Source organism: Cucurbita maxima, unplaced genomic scaffold (genome assembly GCF_002738345.1).
Source record: "Cucurbita maxima cultivar Rimu unplaced genomic scaffold, Cmax_1.0 Cma_Scf00017, whole genome shotgun sequence".
Classification (NCBI taxonomy): Eukaryota; Viridiplantae; Streptophyta; class Magnoliopsida; order Cucurbitales; family Cucurbitaceae; genus Cucurbita; species Cucurbita maxima.
Window position 1 is genome coordinate 4,681,443 of NW_019272033.1, and position 21,769 is coordinate 4,703,211.

At 39.9% G+C, this 21,769-nt stretch overlaps 5 protein-coding genes across 6 annotated transcripts; 3 read left to right on the forward strand and 2 right to left on the reverse strand.

Annotated features, from left to right (window-relative positions):
• The first annotated feature begins 2,733 nt into the window (after positions 1–2,733).
• Positions 2,734–5,370, forward strand: LOC111491752 (polygalacturonase 1 beta-like protein 3). The gene is made up of 2 exons (XM_023140764.1): positions 2,734–3,137; positions 3,317–5,370. The coding sequence occupies exons 1-2, from the start codon at positions 3,069–3,071 to the stop codon at positions 5,117–5,119; spliced, it is 1,872 nt and encodes a 623-aa protein (XP_022996532.1). The 5' UTR covers positions 2,734–3,068; the 3' UTR covers positions 5,120–5,370.
• A 934-nt stretch (positions 5,371–6,304) lies between these two features.
• On the forward strand, positions 6,305–15,991 carry LOC111491756 (dual-specificity RNA methyltransferase RlmN). Of its 2 annotated transcripts, XM_023140768.1 has the most exons (10): positions 6,305–6,675; positions 7,092–7,210; positions 13,278–13,354; positions 13,493–13,595; positions 13,754–13,851; positions 14,025–14,155; positions 14,260–14,368; positions 14,955–15,146; positions 15,241–15,377; positions 15,518–15,991. In XM_023140768.1, exons 1-10 carry the CDS (start codon positions 6,488–6,490, stop codon positions 15,804–15,806), a joined length of 1,443 nt encoding a protein of 480 aa, XP_022996536.1. In that variant the 5' UTR covers positions 6,305–6,487; the 3' UTR covers positions 15,807–15,991. The 2 variants fall into 2 exon arrangements, with proteins under 2 accessions (XP_022996536.1, XP_022996535.1); XM_023140767.1 differs by lacking the exons at positions 6,305–6,675; positions 7,092–7,210 and adding an exon at positions 12,763–13,145.
• Positions 10,143–12,515, forward strand: LOC111491754. The gene is made up of 3 exons (XM_023140765.1): positions 10,143–11,202; positions 11,298–11,541; positions 11,640–12,515. The coding sequence occupies exons 1-3, from the start codon at positions 10,422–10,424 to the stop codon at positions 12,367–12,369; spliced, it is 1,755 nt and encodes a 584-aa protein (XP_022996533.1). The 5' UTR covers positions 10,143–10,421; the 3' UTR covers positions 12,370–12,515.
• A 12-nt stretch (positions 15,992–16,003) lies between the features above and the next one.
• LOC111491757 (equilibrative nucleotide transporter 1) lies at positions 16,004–18,332 on the reverse strand. The gene is made up of 2 exons (XM_023140770.1): positions 17,572–18,332; positions 16,004–16,894 (listed from the first exon to the last, which is right to left on the reverse strand). The coding sequence occupies exons 1-2, from the start codon at positions 18,095–18,097 to the stop codon at positions 16,164–16,166; spliced, it is 1,257 nt and encodes a 418-aa protein (XP_022996538.1). The 5' UTR covers positions 18,098–18,332; the 3' UTR covers positions 16,004–16,163.
• A 412-nt stretch (positions 18,333–18,744) lies between these two features.
• Positions 18,745–21,751, reverse strand: LOC111491755 (aldehyde dehydrogenase family 2 member B7, mitochondrial-like). Its single transcript, XM_023140766.1, has 11 exons — positions 21,581–21,751; positions 21,086–21,220; positions 20,798–20,940; positions 20,576–20,729; positions 20,265–20,494; positions 20,101–20,190; positions 19,838–20,011; positions 19,626–19,763; positions 19,401–19,538; positions 19,265–19,326; positions 18,745–19,180 (listed from the first exon to the last, which is right to left on the reverse strand). The coding sequence occupies exons 1-11, from the start codon at positions 21,648–21,650 to the stop codon at positions 18,907–18,909; spliced, it is 1,608 nt and encodes a 535-aa protein (XP_022996534.1). The 5' UTR covers positions 21,651–21,751; the 3' UTR covers positions 18,745–18,906.
• Between the last annotated feature and the right edge of the window lie 18 nt (positions 21,752–21,769).

Consider the following 21,769-nt stretch of genomic DNA (forward strand, 5'->3'; position numbering starts at 1 on the left):
GAAAAAAAAAAAAAAAAAAAAAAATGACGCACTACCTTACCCAGTTGTCTGCTTTATTACTTCATTTGTGTTGAACACCAGGTTCTTTTAGTCCAATATGATCATTCTACCAGTTAACAACATGATAAACACAAAGTAATCCCGAATCCTTTTGTTTGTCATAACTCGCACTTGGCAAAGGCAAAAAGTCTTTCATTTTTATTATCAGTATCAAAACATGGGCTATTATATTAGTCTGTGGAGTTTGGTAGAACATTGTTATCAGCTGGGCGAACCAACTTTATAATAATTGCACTTCTTTTGATCCATTGAAAAAGCAAATGCAAAAATGGCCAGGATCCAAAGACGGAAACTTTATGATCATTAAACCCAATTATAGTTCTCTTCTTTTTAAATTGAAAAATAAAGGATTTTGTTTAAACAATGAGAGAAGCTCACTAAGTAAGATGGGGAAAGAAATTTTGAAATAATATAATAATAATGATGCCAGAAGAGGCGTTGTTATTGTAGAGTTGTAGTTGGTGGAATGTGCAAAAACAGGATCCTTTGCATTTACTTTGGGTTGAAGTTAATTAGTTCAGGATCCAAAATGGTAGCGCATGTGAGATCACATGCATTATATTATTAGGCCAATTCAGATAATTACTTAAGGAGACATTCGTTTTCTTTTTCTTAGTCAGATTCTAGCATCACAAAATGTGTACAGTTTTTAGAAAAAGGGGGAATCAAATCAAATTAATCACGATAGTTCCTTCCCCAGGAAAGGGAAACGTTCAAAGGCGTTCTAAGAAATTAATTGAGCCAACTTGTGGTTCAACATGAAGTGGGTCACCAACCAAAACACTGCATCCATCATTTCATGTTTATGGCAATACCATTTAATGAACACTTAGTATTTATGGAGCACCCATGTGGCTGAAGGACAGTGGCAGGTAACCGCATTGCCACTGAAACAAGTCAAACACCCACCATTTTTCCCACTTCCCTTTTATTTATTTTTTGATTTTTCTGATAAGCCTTCTGATTTACCTAACATTTAAGAAACAGAAGAGGAGTAATAGGAATAGGCGTAGGTGCAGGGTTAAGTCTCCCAAACATCCCTTTAAAGTCAAGTGGTTGGGTTGTCGTTTCGGAGGTGAAGTTTGGAGTTTGGATGAGAATGGAATGATCACTTAATGCGTTTTCTTTTATTAAAATCACCACATTTTTGTTGGCTTTGCAATTGCATCATTTCAGACGCTAAACTTTTTCTTCCCATTAAACAACATCATACCAAGTAGAGTAACCAATTGAATGTGTTCATTATTATTATTATAATTTATTTATAGTGAACTGGCACCTTATTTTGCTTTAGTTTTATCCAAAAAAAAAAAAAAAAAAAAAAAACATCCAAAGATGATTGCCTTACTTATATACCAATAAGAAGGATGTCTTTTTTAGCGGAAGTAAATATATTTTTTTTTTTTTGCACTCTCACTCGAACAAATTGGCTGTATTCGATTTGGCAAATAAAATTGGATGACTAATTTAGTCTGTACACGTTTGTTCATAATTATTTATATGCAAATCGTGTCCTCATATGCATTTGAAAAATGTTTCAAAGCTGTGTTCAATTTATAAACTGCTATGCTAAATTTCTTTAATTTTTTGCATTATTTTTTTTATCCCATTCCTTACATTGTTTTTGGCGTTAACTTAAAGAAAGAGGCTTACACCCAGAATTCATTCTAAATTAAATCCCAATTGAATATAGAAAATAAATTAATATTTGGTAATGGCAAAAATAGTACATGCATTGACAACGACTGGACATGCGTTCTTCCATTATTATTATTATTTTCTTAAAACCAGTGGTTTAATATATTTATACATAACTAAAATGAAGCGAAAGGAAAGGAGAATCAAAATTATGAGCATGCCACCCTCTGTACTTGTACCGTGTAAACCAATGAAATTACGATTTTATATAAATAAAAATAATACATAATAAATGATACACACTTTTACAAAGTATTTATACAAATTTTGGTCTGAAATTAAGATACTCCTTAATTTTTGGCGACAGAAAGGGGGAGAATGACGAAATTGTCCAAAGAATAGCTTGGAATTTACGATGAGGGACTGTCACGAGCTTTGTCACTGTCGTGTCCAAGATAATGGAGAGAAATTTTTAATGATTCCAATAATGCATAGTTGGATTCTTGCATTTCTACTTATTTTTCCCCTAACGGAAAATAAATTAATATTAAAAAATTGAAAAGTTGGAGTAATACCAATCAAAACAGGACACGTGTACTTTAGAAAACGCGGCTTCTGAAACTACCCCCGCCATTTCCCTATCTATCCTCCACTATCGCCCTTTTTTTTTTTTTTTTTTTTTTTTTTTGTTGCAAGTGTGATGAATTTTTAAATATTGTAATATTTATTTTTTTAATAAGAAAAAAAGAAAATTATCCGAATTCATCTCTTTTTTTTTTTTTTAAGAAAATGTTGTATAAAGGATAAAATTATAAAAATAATATTTTAAATTTGAGTCTAAAAATTTTTTAACAAAAAAAAAGTGGAATAGGGAGATTGTAAATGAATTAAAATTNGTGTGGCTGTCATGTGTGCCTTATTTTTTTTTGGGGCAATGGCACATAATTAAGATAAATTGTTTTAATTCGCGTCATCCCTATTTGAATAATTTAATGGGATGCGATGGCGAGATTGAGAGTAGAGAGGCGGGGCGGAAAGCGGGGAGGCGTCACATAAAGAAAACAATCCCATATTAAATCAGTGTATTAAGTGTTAAATAATAAATTGATGATCCAACTAAAGTTTGGGATTTGAAATCAACACATATAGACGCGTACGGGTTTGGTTGCAATTCGGAAGAAGCAGTAGAGATAGCAGCAACAGAAGTCCAAATAAGTAAAGAAAAGGCCATAAATATAATATTTGGGTGTCTGGAAACCACTATAAATTTCTGCCTACAATTGCAACCGCACGCCAACATTCCCAAATCTCACCCCCTCTCCTCTCCTCTCCTCCTCCGTGGAATACTAAAAACAAAACTCTTCAGAGAAATGCATACATTACCCGCGCCCCTTCTGGTTCTCCTCTATCTCTTTATCTTCTTGCTTTCACCGCTCAATGTAAGTCCATATCCATCTCTGTTTATTTCTCTTTACTTTACTTTGAGCTTTTAATCCCTCTGCTGCTGCTGCTGCTGCTGCTCCTCCTCCTCCTCCTCCTCCTCCTCCTCCTCCTCTTCCTCTCCTCATCCCTGAGTGTATTGTGAATTGTAAATTGTAATGTATGGTCCTGGAAACAGGTTCCCGCGGCCGCCGACGAGGACAACCCCTTCACCCCAAAAGCTTTTCTGAATCGTTATTGGAACAAGGAGGTGCGGAATGATATGCCAAAACCCACTTTTCTCTTCTCCAAGGTCTCTCCCTTGACGGCAGTGCAGTCGGCGGCCTTCGCCAAACTTGCAGCTCAAAATGCTCTCTCCTCCCGACTCCCCGAGTTCTGCTCCGCCGCTAACTTGCTTTGCTTTCCTGATTTATCCCCCTCTTTGGCCAAGCACGACAGCACCTCCAACTTTGCCGTGTATTCCAATAAGAACTTCACCACTTACGGCACCCAAAGATCTGGTGGAATCGACTCCTTCAAAAACTATTCCAATGGTGACAATGTGGTCGTCGATTCCTTCAGGCGCTATAGCCACGAGGCCCTGGGCCACACCGATCAATTTTCCACTTATGGCACTGATACCAACGTCCCCGACCAGAGCTTTAACACTTATGCCTCCAAAGCCGTCGGAGGCAACGGCGGGTTCACAACCTACGAACAATCCGTCAATGTCCCCAATCTCCGGTTCACCACCTACTCCAGTGATGCCACTGGAAGATCTCAATCCTTCAAGAGCTACAGCGAGAACGCAAACGCCGGAGATCAGTCGTTTGTCAACTATGGGAAACGGGGAAATGGGGGTCCGAACGAGTTCACTGGCTACGGGACCAACGCAAACGTAATAGGCTCAGGGTTTTCAAGCTACGGGGCAAACGGAAATGGTGCTAACGACACATTCACCAATTACGGCAACGAGCAGAACAACCCACAGAATAACTTCAGGAGCTATGGCGACGGTGGGAATGGAGCGATTGAAAGCTTCTCTAGTTACAGGGACCAGGCCAATGTGGGGGACGATTCATTCCAGTCCTACTCCAAAAACTCCAACTCTGCCAAGGTTAATTTCGCAAATTATGGGAAATCCTTCAACGAGGGTACGGACAAATTTAGTGGCTATGGTCAGAATGGGAATGGGCAAAGCGTGGGGTTCAAGACGTATGGGGTGAATACGACGTTCAAGGATTACGCAAAACAGGGAATTAGTTTTGCCAAGTACAGCAATGTGAGCTCTGGGGGCGCGAAAATGTCGGTGAGCGAAAGTTTGGCGAAGAGGTGGGTAGAGCCCGGGAAGTTCTTCCGGGAGTCGATGTTGAGGAAGGGGACGGTGGTGGCGATGCCGGACATCAGAGATAAAATGCCGAAGAGGTCGTTCTTGCCCCGATCTATTCTGTCCAAGCTACCCTTCTCGAGTTCGAAGCTGGAGGTGATGAAGCAGATATTCCACGCGGGGGATAACTCGTCGATGGAGACTATGATGACGGAGACGCTTAGGGACTGCGAGAGGACGCCCAGCGCCGGGGAGACGAAGCGGTGCGTGGGTTCGGTGGAGGATATGATAGACTTCGCGACGTCGGTGCTGGGGCGGAACGTGGTGGTCCGGACGACGGAGAACACGAAGGGGTCGAAGGGGAACATAATGATTGGGGCAGTGAAAGGGATTGAGGGAGGGAAGGTGACGGAGTCTGTGTCTTGCCACCAGAGCCTGTTCCCTTACCTCCTCTACTACTGCCACTCCGTGCCCAAAGTTCGGGTGTACGAGGCGGAGTTGCTGGATCCAACCTCCAAAGCCATCATCAACCACGGAGTTGCCATCTGTCACCTGGACACCTCGGCCTGGAGTCCCGCTCACGGGGCCTTCATAGCTCTCGGATCCGCCCCCGGTCGGGTGGAGGTGTGCCACTGGATCTTCGAGAATGACATGACGTGGAGTGTGGCGGACTGATCGGTCGCCGCACCGGGGACGAAAGGTTAATTATAAGTGGAAGCTCTCTCAGTTTCCAATTGAATGCAAAATAGAGAAGAAAATATTTTCTGTCGTCTTTTTTTCCGTTTTGGCTTACCTTCAACAGTTGTACGTTTACCCGCACTAATTTGGGGATTGGTTATTTGGAAAAAGGGTAAATGTAATTAATTGTAAGTGATTTAAATTAATTTTGTGGAAGAAATGGAAGCGAACTCAAATTGTGAAGAGAAGAGATGAGGTGGTCCTGTGTCCATATCTTTGTTGTGTTGCGAGGGGGATCTGCCATCAGACAGCTCACACACACTTTGCCCGTTGTGACTCTTTTTAAAACTTGTCTTCTCCTTTTTCGTTTTCTTTTTCTTTTTCATTTTTTTTATAGCTAATCATTTATTATCTGTACTGTTGACTCACAGAATTCCACCACCGCCAACACTTGCTTACCATTAATAATAAGTCACTATTTTTTTTTTTCTTTTACCTAAAACTATGTGAAAGTGATGCAAAAGGGAATTTTGGAGTCTCAATTTTCATTTTTGTGATAAAAATTGGGAATACTTTGTTAAGTGAGTGATAAGATTTAGAGATGTGTTTTGGGGATGGTGAGGATAAAGAAGACAAGGATGGCGTTGGCTTCTATTTTGCGCTTGGGAATCTAAACATGTAGGCATCTTGTCACATGCGCCCACCCAACTATTTGTTCTTGCTCCTCTTTTCATTTGTAACATATTTACCAACTATTATTTATTTTTCTTTCCGTGTGCTACTTGTTGAAATCTCCTCAACATTTGAGTGGACGGCTTATAATAAAAAGGAGTTGGACTGCGACATATATACATATTTGTAATTATGGAATTTTGTTTATAGCGGCCTGTCCATTTACAAATTAAATTTAGACATGATTATAATTTCATTTTTGAAGATGGACCCAACTATTATATCTTTCCCTCAAACTTTCTTTTGAAGTTACAGATTGAAACAAAAAAAAAAAAAAAATTAAGAGCCCAAAATATTTTTGAAATGAATTACTAAGGATTAAAAGTAATTTTGAAATTGCCATCTCTATCTCTCTCTCTCACGGGATTTCATTAACTACCAGAAATTGTCTTCGCAAAATCTCAAATTGGCATAGCTCAGTGCACCTTTAGTTCCCCAAAAAGAGTGCAGATCTAAATTGAATAGCCTAATTTCGAATTAGTCAACAATTTTGAGGGCAAGCAGCCGCAGGCCCAGTTTGGAACAGCCCAAGGAAACTCCATAGGCTTAGTTTTCGTCCCAGAGGTCTATCAGATCGCTCCTCTTCCAGTTCTTACTTCCAAGTTCTGGCTTCACACAGACAGCCAAACAACTATGGCGGCTTGCTCTACCTGGAAAACCCTACGAATTTCCTCCTCTTCCGCAAGAACCCTCCTTCAACGTTCCTCCTCCTCCCCCTCTGCGTCTCATCTTGTGTCCAAACCTACTATGTCTGCGCCACTTCCTTCTGCAAAGCCGTCCGCATCTTCCCGCTTCTCTGTTCCGAAGCTTACCAACTTCAGGTATGTTTTTGGTTGTTTTGCTTTACTTATGGTATTCGCTCCTTTTCGATTTGGCGTTATGTTGGAAATATATAATTCAGTAATGTAATGCCGTTTTCTTCGGCTCCAAGATTTGGTATTTCTCAATTTCAATGGCCACAACCTTTTCCATTTCCTTTTTATAATAATAATAATAAAAAAAAAATCTAGTTTCTTGGATTTAATCCATGTTATCAGTTTCTTTCCCTAAAGAGGTGATCGTTTCTCTTTTCTAAAATCTAAGTAATTGCCCCTGTTCTTTAAATACATTTACTGGGTTAGCTCATCTATTTTTACCCATCCACGATCGAATTTTTGCGATTCTAGGCATTTCTATACTTTCTGAAGATAATCATCATGAAGACTAGTTTTTATGCTAAATGCTGCTGCTCCTTTAGGCTTCCAGTGGAGTTGTCAAGCGTGCAGTCTCTAATGCCATTGCACAGTGCTACTGCTTCTGCCTTGTTTACTTCCCTGCTTTCTTTGCATAACAACAGTTGGGGTTGTCTATCTGAAGGTAACCTTTCTGCCTTACTTCCTTGCGTCAATGTTAAATTACGCTATTAGAACATGCGATAAATTTATAGAATTGCCTTGCAATTGTGTTGACCTTTAATTTCTGAGTTTCTATATTAAATTACGCTATTAGAAGACTAATTGTTTGGTTAGAGTTAATTTAAGAACTTAGATTGTTTTTGCTAATTTTCCGTGAGTTTGAATTTTTGTTTGTTAACGAGGTTCAATACATATACTGGAGATTTGACATGCTAATTAGATGCCTGTGTAAGAATTTTTAATTCAATGTCTTCTGCCTCAGTACATCATTTTAAGTTATCACGAATTCCAGAAAACATACTAATCACAAACATTGATTTAACTCCATGAGTTGTTAAAGTTTCAAGTTTCTACTGATTCCTTAAAATATACTCATGATAAATAGTGATTTTATAACCCCATGAGTTGGCCAGTTTTCTACAATATCTAGATTGTATGGTTTTACATGGAGTATTTTCTTTCAAAGTGATAATGAACACAACCATTCATATAGAAAAAATTTATGGTAAACTTTGCTTTACAACAAAAAGCATCCCGTGAGGTAGGGAGAATTTGAGAGGATTAGGTTAATTCTTTCTACCATCCCTTTTGTGTATTATTACTCCCTATAAAGAGGAGTTCCCCTCATGTATTTCACATCTAGATCATAATAATGCTTCTTGTTGATTGATTCTTGGAGATTTCTCCTCTAGTCACTCTTTGGTTACATCACCCTGATTTCAGTTAATTCTAGAAATAATATGAAAAGAATTAGATAAATACATGATACAAATGGCTCTTTTGCAAGTATATGATGCTGAGTTTTAATATAATGATTAATTCAGGAATTGCCTTTCTTCAGAATTGGGGTTTTAAGCCTACTTGAAGACTGTTAATACTGATGTGAATCTTTATCTAGAAACCAAATTGTGGGAATAAAAACTTACGAAATTGTGAGAGTCAAATAATCTCTCTAAAAGGTTCCTAGATTTCTTGATTCTAAAATTCTTCAGTGATGTTCTTAAACTCCGATGGGGTTATGTCTCTCGCTGTTTAGTTTTCTGGTCCAAAATTAATTCATGGCCAGTAGATAAAAGCCATGAAATACCTACAAATATAAATAGAAATCCAAATTTATTTAATCGAAGTAGAAAGTAATCTGACCATAATACTCGATTGTGGTGGAACTTCACGTTTGAAGCACCTAGGTTCTAAGCTTTTTGGGCGAGGTTTTGGACGGTTTAGTGGCTAGGTGCTGAAATTATTCTTAGGATAATAACCAAATGCATAAGTGCACTCGAAATATTGAAAGAAAGAACACCCAACATTCAAGGATTACCCCACAGCGACATTTCCAAATAATTTCTTGAAAGATCTTTCAGCTTTTCATTCCTACTTTCATGCCTCTGCTTTCTCCATCCCCAAATAATGTTTTTTTACTTCTCAACATGTAATTTCTGGTGGGAAAAAACAATTTCATTTTTTTCCTTAAAAAATGAGTTATCTCTGAAAACATACTCGATGGGAAGCCAAAAATGTAAATTAATGAACAGTTATTAAACCTATTTGACTGAATATGTGTTTAAGAAATAGAAATGTTATGATTGTGTTCCTGTGGGTGTAAGTGGCTTCAAGTTCTACTCTTTATTTTTCTTCATATTTTGTGTCACACAGGATTTGCTACACCGCTATAACATGGCTGGTACCTTCAGTTTCGCTACCAGACGTGGAATTTGAGGAGAGCAGATTTGGTTATATTGTATGTTTTTTGGTTAAAAATTGAGTTGGATGTTCCTACTTCAGTATGTGATTCTCTCTCTTTTCCCTAGTTTACAAACCATTATAGAGATGATAGGTGACAGGATATCCCTATATGCTTTTGCTGGTAAAAAGTTTTGCAGAGAAAGTAGGATATTGAGATCTCAGCAATGTCATAGAATAATTGGGAACTGTGTTCTATTGTTATATCTTTATCTGCACAATTATCTTAAGCTAGGCCAAACATGACTAGTTTCCATCCGAGTCCTTGTCACTCAGTTTGATAATCCTGCCACATTCGGTCAGGTGTAGATGTTGCAAAATGCATGGTGATATTGTTCTTGTAAGTTTTGGACCATCAATTTAGCTATGAGTTTGGCTCATTTTTTAACTTCTCTGTTCACTTGGGATTTTCGTACCCAATCTAACCTCGTTTTCTTTGGTCGTGAATTGAGTTTTATTTAGATAAAGCGTTTATCAGTCAATTCCTCACTTTCTCGGCTCCTATTTCGGGTCAAAAACAGACAAAAGCATCATCAACGAACCCAGGGTATGTTTAGTATCTGATCCATTTCTAAATTTATGTTTTCCAAAACAATATTGGTGGGACTAAATCTGAATATATTTTCTGAAAATGTGAGTTTATTAGTGTAAATTTTGAATTGCAATCCATTCTCAGCCTAACGATGATTCAGCTTTTGTTGATTCAAGAACTCTTAAATCTTAGATTACTCAAAGATCTAGAAAACAGGATTTGAAACTTTGTTCTCATGGAGTTTGCACAATCTAGGCTTGATTGGATGACTCATTACTTAGAAATGACAAAGATGACCTTCAAATATAACTCAGAAATGACAATGTAATCTACCGCTTAAAACTTAGAAATGACAAAGATGACCCTTCATATCTAAGGGTGAAAAGTCTCTAACTCTTTAACTTTAACTTGGTAAGCTTTGTTTCATTCATTAGAAATCTACCTTTTAATAAAAAAATTTACCGTCTTTTTTCTCACTAAGTCTTTTTATTGCCATTGCCAGCTAGATTGTGAAACAAATTTACAAAATAGAAGGAATATAAGAAATGAAAGAAATTATCGCCCAATTAATTAACAAAAAAGTGTTCCTTATTAAAAAGAAAAAATGATGAGAAGAATAACAAAAACCAAAAGAAAAGGAAAGGTTCTGAAAATTATTCGAAATTATAATGAGGTGGGTGGGTCCATGTGACCGTTGTGTAACGTTACAAAGTCCGAAATTCAAAAAAGTTGGGCCTTTTTCCTGTGATTGCCTTCCGTTGGCAACGACCACCACCCCCATTTCTTGTCAATGAAAGCAACTGGGAGAAGCCGGAAACATTGAATTGTAACTAAGACGGAAGTAAAAGAATCTGGGAAAGCAAGTGGTTGGTTGTTTCTTGAAGTTCTTTGAAGTTGGAGAATGGCGAGTCTAGCACCGGGAGTTCTGGTGAAGCTTCTTGATGGAATGCATTCGGGGGTGAAACCCACGAGCGATCACCGGAGCTCGCTGTTGCAGGTGACGGACATTGTGCCGGCGGATCTAGACGAGAAAAACCTGTGGCCGAAGCATGGATTCTATATCAAGGTGTCGGATTCTTCGCACTCAATCTACGTGAGTCTGCCTTCGGATCAAGACGATTTCGTTCTGAGCAACAAAATGCAGCTAGGTCAATTCATTTACGTGGATAAATTGGAACCCGGGTCGCCCGTCCCAGTGGTGAAGGGCGCGAAACCACTCCCCGGGCGACATCCTCTGGTGGGAACGCCAGAACCGCTAATGGGTTTAAGGGAGAAAGGGGAGAAATGTGATGAAAAGTCAAAGGCGGCAAAGACAATGGTGTCAGGTCCGAGGCGGGGTTCTTGGGGAACAGGAACAGGGCTGAGCTTGGGAGATGGGTATTCTTCTTCACCCATGATTCTGAAACCCATTCCGCTGGACTTTGAGCAGTGTACGCCCGTGAAGGAGCGTGCAGCTCCCAGCTCCCTGATGATGTCTCCCATGGTGAGGGGCAAGAACGGAATCCGGTCTTCCTTTGGCGGTGGGCTGTTGGCTAAACTCGAAAGCCCTGTTCCTGCTTCTTCACTGCTTAGGAAAAGCTGTGCTGTTCCCTGTGGATCGATGTCCAAATTCCCTAGAAGCAAGAGCGTGTGCGAGCGAGAACCAAGGATTTCACCACCAACGCCCTTCAACTCAGCTGTAGGTACAATACATTGTTGAACTCTGAAGTTGTCTTTTTGGCCTTGAAACATGTTTTTTTGTTTTTGTCATTTTATTGTTTGGACCTCGTTGTTTCAGCGAGGAAGAGCGCGACTCCACCCCCAAGGTTGCGAAATCAAAGGATCCCAGCTGCTTCTGCTTCCTCCCCAATGATTAAGAGTTCTGAGTCTGATGATACCGTCACCACTCTTCCCATGAACTTACCTGGAAAACTCAGTATATTAGGGAAGGAAGCTGTGCAGCAGAGAGATACAGCGCAGAAGAATGCCCTCCAAGCCTTAAGAGGTGCTACTGCCACGGAAGCTTTAGTTAGATCCCTCAGGTACAGCTATACAGCTTAGTGTTAGATGTCTGTGTCAGTTTCGTTTTTCATCACTCACTCTTGCTCTAAGATGGATATTTTGTTGTATGTAATCGTAGGATGCTTTCTAGGTTGAGTAAATCGGCTAGAGCCGACGCTCCTGCCAACTGTTTCGACAAATTTCTTGAATTCCACCAGCAAATGATGCAGGTAGTGAGTGATATGGTGTCCATTCAAGCCGCTACTGAACTGGCTCAGAACCAGACTTCCAAAAAGCAGCAACAACAGAAGGAACAAGAATCTCCCTCCATACTAAGCGAGATCACACCCAACTCCAATAATCCAGAATCAAGTTTATCCCAAAGAAGGAGTGGGTTGTACAAATCGGTGGCAGCTTGCCCGGAGAGGAGCGAGCAGAAGAAGAGCAACTTTGGGAAGCAGAAAGCAGCAGCATTTGTTGGGAAATTAGGCTTGGGAAGTAGTCGTAGTAGCAGTAGTAGTAGTGGGGAGAATGATGAAAATGAGAAGCCGCCAATGGCAATGGCAATGGCAATGACATCATGGTGTAGGTTGGGCGACACAATCAAACTGGCGAAGCAGATTGAAAGGGAAGCTGGAAAGTGGTTTATGGGGTTCATAGAGAAAGCATTGGAAGCGGGTATGAAGAAGAGCAAGGGAGCGGGAGACGAGGATGTCAGCAAAGTTCCTCAGTCTCTATTACTCAAGCTCATCAACTGGATGGAGGTACAGTGTTGTAACAATAACAAGACGACGGGGGCGGCAGTAGTTCTCCATCCTAGAGCCTCACAAATTGCTCGCAAATTAAGAATCAAGATCAAGAACCCTTGACTATTATTATTCTCAATTTCTCTTTGCTTTGCTTTGCTTTGCTTGCAGCAACATGAATTCAATTATTCACTCATTCTCCCCAATAATACTTGTCATTATCTAAACAGATTAAACAGATTTTCGGAATAAGTGAAAAGATTGTGATACCCTAAAATACCTCCTCTTCCCCCACTCAAAATACCTCCTCTTCCCCCACTCAAAATACCCTAATACCTCGATCTCTGCATAATCAATAGTGTTTAGCCCTTACTAAAACAATCCATAAAAATTCTTTTATTTTGTATATATGGGTAATATTTGTTTAATAAAAGAATATTAATTAAATAATAATATAAAAAATAGGATATGAATGATATAAAAATAGGATATTAACTTTTTACCCATTCAACACTACTGAGAAACGCAGGTTCTTGAAGAGTCGAAGACCAACAACACTCGTTTATCCAGAGACTCGATCTAGTTAATTTAGCTGTTTCCGTACCTAAAAAAGGGGGAAAACCCCCCAAGGGCGCTGAAATACGGTGGAAACTGAAACTAGAGCGCGAAGAAGAAGATAGGTTGCGTTTGGATGAGACGCCTGTTCTTCCCCAAGCCTTCCATGGCCTCCTCCATCCTTGCCCCATCCCACTTTTATTCCCTTTCTATCCCTTCCGCACGTCTATGTCCTCCATTGCACCTAATTTCTTTCCTTTCTTCTGCTGGTCGCCGCTTTACGACTGCCTCTTCCGCATCACCTAAGCCGTTATTTGCTCTTGACGATTCTTCACCTGATTTCTGTCAGTTCTTGAGTATCTATGCCTGTTTTCTTACATTCTTTTATTTGTTTATTCGACTACTTATCCTTCGATTCTGTACATTTTGTTGCCATTTACATTCGGATGATACTTTTGCGGTCTCTTTTCTTATAGCTATGCCTGAAAAAAAGGAAATCCTGCACACTGATTCCAAGATGCTTCTAAAGGGTCTGTCTTACACTGAACTTGAGGCAAGTCCCTGCTAAACTCTCTCTCTTTCTCGTTTGCGCTTATCCGTCTCTCCTTCTTGCGCGCTTATTGAAGAAGACCCTTTTGCTCGGGTACGCGCATCCTAATTTTTGTTTTTACCCTAACATATACGCTGATAGAAATGGGTTAAAGCTCGAGGATACAGACCTGGTCAAGCTTTAATGCTGTGGAAACGTCTTTATGGGGATAACGTTTGGGCTCATTCCGGCGATGAATTAGAAGGTCTTCTTGCTTTCTCAATTTATTTCGAATACCAGCCTTTCTTTACATTTTAACGCTTTCATTGATAGCAGAATTTTTCCATCATCTGCTTTTCTCTTGTTGTAACTTGGAACTTATCTACTCAATCCAATTAATTTCTCCGTGCTGTCAAATCTTAGGTTTGAACAAAGATTTTAAGAAAATGTTGATTGAAAAAGCTGAATTCAGGGCGCTATCTTTGAGGGAAATTCTCCCTTCATCTGATGGAACGAGGAAGGTGTGTATAGTTACATTCTAGCAAGTGCTATATTATAATTATTCAATTTTCTTCTGGTTTCTTTGTGGGTTCTGGCTCCAGTGTACAAAATATCATTATACTTGGCTTTAGTTCTCTGCATTTGTGCTCCCAAGATTCGTCTGATTAATTTCAAAGCTCACAGGATATTACAGATTTTGTTCAATCTGGAAGATGGATTGATAATAGAAACTGTTGTTATACCTTGCGATAGAGGCAGGACTACTGTTTGCGTTTCAAGTCAAGTGGGCTGTGCTATGAACTGTCAATTCTGCTACACTGGCAGGCAAGCTTCAATTCTTCAATTTGATTAGATGCTATGCTTTCCGCATGATCTTAGTTGTAGTAAACATGAATTTTCGGATTGTTAGTTTTCAATTCATTTTTCAGGATGGGCCTGAAGAGACATCTGACTGCTGCTGAGATAGTAGAACAGGCAGTTTTTGCGAGGCGTTTGCTTACTTGTGAAGTTGGGTTAATTACTAATGTTGTGTTTATGGTATGTTTAAGATCTGAAACTATCTAACATACAAGATGGAAAACGAAATATATGGAAAAATTATCTTTTTTTGGAATTTTTCTAATTCTTTCAACGGGGCTGATCTACCCTATGTCCAGTTTGTGGTTTATTTACCAACCAAGATTTCGCTATGGGAGAAAATTAGTAGATTTTTAAATCCGAAAGGAGAGAATATGGTTGGTAGTAACACCTTATCAGAGGGGTGGTCCTAGTTGGTTTGGCACTCTTACAGGAATAATTCTACCTTATTTCAATCTGTGCCTGCAACGTTTTTTCATTTAATCATTGTAGACTATTCCAAGCCACACGTCCTTTATGCATTTAGCTGGAACAAAATTTGCAGGCATTTCTAGCATTCTTAGTTTTCTTTCCTGATAAGATTTTTATTGTTTCTTTGTTTTATGTCATATTGAAGATTTATGCTTGGTTTTTTGGGTCTTACTGAATACCTCTTCTTTTTCATTATTTTCATTATTAAAACCTGACATTTATAATGGTTGTCTCAGTGAGAACCATCATCTTTTTCCATGTTTTGATCAGAAAAACTGAAATTGAATGTTATTAGGGAATGGGAGAGCCACTTCACAACATTGACAATGTCATTAAAGCAGCAAATATAATGGTTGATGAACAAGGCCTTCATTTCAGTCCTCGCAAGGTCACTGTTTCAACCAGTGGACTTGTTCCCCAGCTCAAACGTTTCCTTCATGATTGTAACTGCGCTTTAGCCGTTAGTTTGAATGCAACTACTGATGAGGTACATGCTTAACGGTTGACATTACTCTAATGTGCGAAATAAAAAAAATATGAAGAATTCCCTTCTCTCTCACATGGCAAAATAAACGTTGCAGGTTAGAAATTGGATCATGCCAATTAACCGGAAGTATAAGTTAGGCTTGCTTCTTCAGACTTTACGTGAGGAACTTCGCTGCAAACACAATTACAAGGTTCTTTTTGAATATGTGATGCTTGCTGGGGTTAATGACAGGTTATTACAGCTTCTATGTTTTGGACTTATTCATTGTTTAAACCGGAGCTGTAGATGATGAGTTCATTTTATCAAGTTTATCTTTACAATCATTCTAATCTTTTGTTTTTTGTATCAATCGGTTGTATTGTAACATGCAGCATTGAAGATGCGAAGAGGATTGTTGATCTTGTCCAGGGTATTCCATGCAAGATTAACCTTATTTCATTTAATCCACATTGTGGATCTCAATTTAGACCTACCTGCAAGGAGAAGATGATCGAGTTTCGGAATGTTTTGGCTGCAGCCGGGTTGACTGTTCTCTTGCGACTAAGCAGAGGTGATGACCAGATGGCTGCCTGTGGTCAGTTAGGCAAACCTGGTACAATTCAAGCTCCTTTACTCCGTGTACCGGATCAATTCCAAATGGCAATGAAATTGGCTCCCTAGACCCTACTTTGTTCATTCGACAAGGTGTAGAAACATTCACCCCCAGATTGAGAACGTCATCCCTCATCTTATCCCAAATTTTGGCTCTCTTCAGTTTCGCTTTTCAACTTGTACCTTATTCTTGGGACAAATTTTGAATTTGGTATTTATAACCAGTGATATGGGCGTGGTAAGTTTGACACTAATTTGCAATGTAGTTGAACTTAACGACGATGTAGAAGTTGAAAACGTAGGTGCTTTTCCAGTGTCTGATACATTGGGCAGAAAAACAATACTTGCTTTATAAACAAATTTGAAAGGAGATACGACGAGGGTGAAACAATGCCGGTTTTGAGATTACACAAATAGAACATGTCACTAGATGATCCAAAACCAAGACAGAACAGAACCGGCCGCCAAACCTGTGACCAAGAACAAAACCATGACAACTCCTGCGGTTTCTGCGTGTTGCAACTGGACAATCTTTGGAGCCAACATCATGAGAACACTTGTCAAGTAGCCATTAGTAAGACCCATCAGGCAAGTCAGCACCGTCACTGGAATCTCAGTTCTGAAGACTAGAGGACCGTGAAGACACGCAAAGAAGAGTGGAAAGAACAAGAGTCTCACGGCACATCCACCAATAACAATCTTGGGATTTTGAATAACATAAACTGCAGTGAGGGACTTGCCCACAAGATCGAACACGTTGTAGCCAGTAATAAGGAGAATCGGGTACCAGTCTTTGAGAATGGAAGAATGAACATCCTCAGTAATGAATCCTGGAAATATTGACAAAGTTACTATGTAGATAAGGACAATCCCAAAGCCGTACCACTTGACCCTCTCTACTATCTGCCACAGCGTTGATCTCCATACCATCCCAGTCAGAGGCCCTTTTTCCTCTTCCTCCATGTTTGTAGCTTCTGCCTTCAAGTCCTTGTAATACTTCACCACAGGTAGCTTTTCAACCACATTGTACAATATTGTACATATAACCATCACTACAATGGAAACGGCGAAGTAAAGCTTTGCACTTTCTCTCAGCCCACTCGCATCTTGTGGGTATATTGATTTGGTTAGAATCCTCAAGAAAGAAACAAGGACCCCTGCACTCAAGTCAGCCAGCGGTTTAGTACAACCTCCATTAGTTAAGCTAACAGACAAACAATTGCCTTATAAGATTCTTTGTTTACTAGCCCATCTTGACAGACAAAACAATTGATTTCATGGTCATGGATCACAAGAAAGGGTAAGCAAGATATATGATTAGGCAACTTTGATAACAGATAACAGATTCTTGTTACCATAAAAAGAACTAAACCTTCCGGCCACATACGAAATCAAGACCCAGGAGAAGGCATCCAATGGAAGATGATGATTCAAGTAGACTTCTTTGTCTACTAACCTCTCTAAACCTAAACTCTTGAGCAGTTCATCTCATATTCATAGGTCATAACAAAAACGCAAACGAGATATGTGAATCAAATAGTACACAAGAAAAATGCACCACAATTACCACAATCTTTCCAAGTTACAAATTTGTAACAAGTGGTCCAAACAATTAGCCTTATGTTTGCTACAAAGATCAGATACATAATAATAACTAAAGAATGAAGGTAGAGAGTCTAAAACCACATTTATTTATATATTTTTTTAAGAAAAAAGCCCCATGAATCGGAAAATCATGTAGGGTCAATATCCAAAATCTGAATAATAAGAGCAAGCAATTTTAATCTCGACAAACAGCAATTGACATCTTACAATTACCGAAAGAAATCAATACCGGAACCGGCGGTGCCAGCCACAACAGCCTGCATGTACCTCTCCGGCAGCTCACCAGCAGAGCCAATCACCCCACCCTGCACGACGGCATCAGCAGCTCCACACAAGACCACCGATCCGATGGTCACATAGAACCCCTCGTACAACCCGACCCGGCCCTGAATGTAAACCACGTCCATAACTGGAACCACAAGCAGGGTCAGCACAAAAAGGACCAAACCCAGGTTGATCCTTAAATGTGCGTTAGACTTGTGGGAATACAAGATAATGAAGACGAGGCAAATGAAGGAAACCCCCATGTAAACAACAGCAAAGATGCGATCGACGCTTGCATCTGGGTAGAGATAGGAGAAGTAGTCAATAGCCGTGACAAAAGCGTTCCACGGAAGGAGGTAACCAAAGCCCAAGGTAAAGTAGATTATATAGGCCAAATGGAATGAATCTTTGGGAACCTTATTGGGTGTCACAGCGACGGATGTAGTCTCCAGAAGAGAGGTCGATTCCGAATCTCCATCGGCGAGACCCATCGGAGATTCAAACAGTCCGGATCTAGGTAGGGTGAGTTGACGTGGGCGATACTGCAGAATAACTATGAATTGCGAAGTGTAGCAATCTGGATAATTTGGGTCGACCTAACAAGATTAGGAATCTAGAACTAAAAAGAGGAGTGATTGGCGCGCTTTAGCTTTTGCCTTTGGCTTTGCATTTGCATTTGGGGAGTGGGGACTCGGCTCGGAGTCCTCAGCCGTGCAGGTATCAAACAACCACCACCCAATTATATTTACGATTCTTATCCTGCCGTGACTCGTCACATTCCATTACCTCCTGATCTCAGCCGTTCGTGTCCAATGGATGAACAGCTGAGATCCTTAGTTGAAATTAGTTTATTCCAACAAAAACTGCCGAGGGATACTTGCGTCCTCTTGGTTTAGGTAAATATTATTCAATTGCTCTGGCGTCCCCCAAAACCAAAGGCATAATTGTATATTTCCGTTTCATCCGGAAGGCAGCCTTTAGGTTGCCTTAGCAAGTAATCTCCTTTTTTATTAGAGAAGGCAACGAGCATAGGCAGCACCACCCTAACAATTCCATTGGCTACAGTTTATGAATCAATATCTTAGTTCAAAATCTCTGTTGTGCGAAAGAGAGAGAAAAAGAACGAATCAAGAAAGGATGATTATTATACTTATGGAATCTTGATTCTAAATTAGACATAGAAGCAGAAACAAGATTTGTGAAATAATGATTCATTTAGATTAAAACTGGCATACATTTTATTTTATTGATGCCGATGTGAAGAAAAAAGAAGGGGAAAAAGCATGCATGGGGATCCATCCTAAAGCCAAGCAGGGTTTTCCAAAGGAGTGACAACAGCCTTCACTTGCAGGTAATTGCTGAGGCTGTAAATGCCCTTTTCTCGCCCATGTCCGCTCATCTTGTACCCTCCAAAAGGAATTGCAGCATCAAATATATCAAAGCAATTGATCCACACAGAGCCGACTCTCAAAGCACGCGTCAGCCTGTTGGCTGTGTTGATGTTTTGAGTAAACACCCCTGCGGCCAGCCCATAGCGACTAGCATTTGCCCTCCTTATCACCTCCTCGATCTCTCTGCACTCACCAAAAAACTGAGTCAACCCTTATTCATCATATTCATTTGGAAGGACTCAAAATTAGAAACTAGTTTCCACTTACTTGTATTTCAAGATTGTCTGTACAGGACCAAAAATCTCCTCCTGTGCAATTTTCATGTCATCCTAAATACACAGAATGATGATGTTAGAAGGAGAATGCTTAAAATATTATAACAAGCTAACAAAAAGATACGGACCTTGACGTTTGAGAAAACTGTTGGCTGGACATAGTAGCCCTTGGAACCGAACCTCTCTCCTCCAGCTTCAAGGGTGGCTCCTCCTTCAATTCCAGATTTTATATATCTCAAAATCTTTTTGAATTGTTCCCCATCCACCTGTGCATGATTTCACTCACAAACATGTTGGTTGAGTTGGGTCTAAAAGAAAGAAAGAACTACTGGTAACACAACTTGCTCCCTCACCTGAGGACCTTGCTCAATTCCACCTAGGAACGGATCACCAACAACGCGGTTCACAGCCCGTTTCCTTGCTTTTTCAATAAATTCATCATATACTTTTTCATGAACAAAAGTACGAGAACCAGCACAGCAACATTGTCCCTGTAAGAGAACATAATAGTTTTAGTGGAAGATGAATGTGGTTGTGACCATACGATCAATGTTGTTTGACGAACCTGGTTGAAGAAGAGAGCGAAGTGTGCCATCTCCACAGCTTTGTCAACATCAGCATCCTCACATACAATGAAAGGGGATTTTCCTCCAAGCTCCAATGTTACAGGCTTCAGATTGCTTTTTGCAGCTAGTTCAAGTACTACTTTCCCTGTTTCGGTTGATCCAGTAAAAGCAAGCTGGGAGAACAAGAGATTTTATTTTTATTTTTATTTTTAGAATAGACCTTCTCAATACAACCAACTATGAGTCTTGTAATAATAACTACCTTATCAACTTCCATATGACTGGCAAGAGCAGCACCAGCGGTGGGTCCATAACCGGAAACAATATTCAGAACGCCCTCAGGTAGTCCAGCCTGCCATTCAAAGATGCAATAGCTAAGCTTGATGTAAAGTAAGGAAAGAAGAGTTTTGATAATTGGGCATCTACCTCATGCAACAGCTTGGCCACATAGAGAGCAGACAAAGGTGTCTGCTCGGCTGTCTTCAGAACAATAGTATTCCCACATGCTAATGCTGGGCCAACCTTCCAAGCAAACATGAGCAGAGGAAAGTTCCATGGAATGATTTGACCTGCAACACCAATAGGTTCGTGCAAGGTCTGGACATTATACGAGCCATCAGCTGGAACAGTGAGTCCGTGAATCTTATCGGCCCATCCTGAGGTAAGTGTAGCGGATGCAGGTCTCATTAACACATTGATTGATAACTCCTGTTGTCCAAAAATTAAACCAAACATACCGGCGTAGTATCGAAAGATGCGTACAAACATTGGGACTTCCAGTTTTGCTGACTGTTCGTATGTTTTGCCATTGTCCCAAGTTTCGAGTGCTGCAATTTCCTCAGCATTTTTTTCAACCAAATCAGCAAACCGCAAAATTATCTTTGATCTTTCCTGCAGACGAGTTTTGGATTAGCCTACAGTTTAGTAGTGGGGAAGGAGCAGATATATGATGAGCTTACATAAGCAGTCATCCTAGGCCAAGGCCCTTCATCAAATGCCTTGCGTGCAGCAGAAACTGCAAGATCAACATCTTTGGCGTCACCTTCAGCAACATTCGCAATGACTTCCCCAGTCCTTGGATCGAATGTAGGAAAAGTTTTTCCTGAATTCACAAAAAACATAGTACATTTGGATTGACTTTCTAGTTACTTAAAAAGTGTTTCTAAGAAGCACTTCAAATGTGGGCTCAAATCAAATCCATGATGGACATGAGAGTGGACAAATTTCAATGATTTGAGAAACTGTACCTGAGATTGAATCCAGAAACTGTCCGTTGATTAATAGCTGGGTGTAATTCACTTTCACGGATGGAGTAATCGGGGTTTCAACAGCAGCCGAAGTGCTATATTTGCCAGTTGTTGTGCCTCCCAAAGGCCTCCTCCCTGATCAAACAGAGTTCCAATCAGTTTAACAGTTAAGGATCTATAAAAAGCAGGATTAGAAGAATGATCCAAAATAACAGAGGGGCATAAAAACAACATTCAAAACTCCAACTTTTCTCTTATCATAACATTCCCACTCAACACATCCGCACACAAAGGAAGGAGATACAGCTCTACCCGATCCCTTGATTCGCTTCACGGACTTGTCAAAGAGGAAAATTTTCATACGCTTTATTTTATTTTATTTTTTTCCTTTAATCGATTCGATCTCTCTGTTTGCGGATTAGAAAAACTGGAAAGATTTACCAAAAAAAGCTTAAAATTAAACATGATGACCGATGGTTTCAGTGTTTGTGTTACCTTTGGAAAGGAGAGCAGGCGAAGAAGCAAGGGAACGAGATAAGAGCGAGGATATCCTCCGACCCGCCATGACCTGACCGTGAAGAATCACCAAAAAAATCTTTCCGTTTGAAATAGTTCCTCGATGAGAAAGCTCGGGGAGTGGGTGTTGAATGATTGCTTTTGCACTGTTTTTTTTTTTTTTTTTTT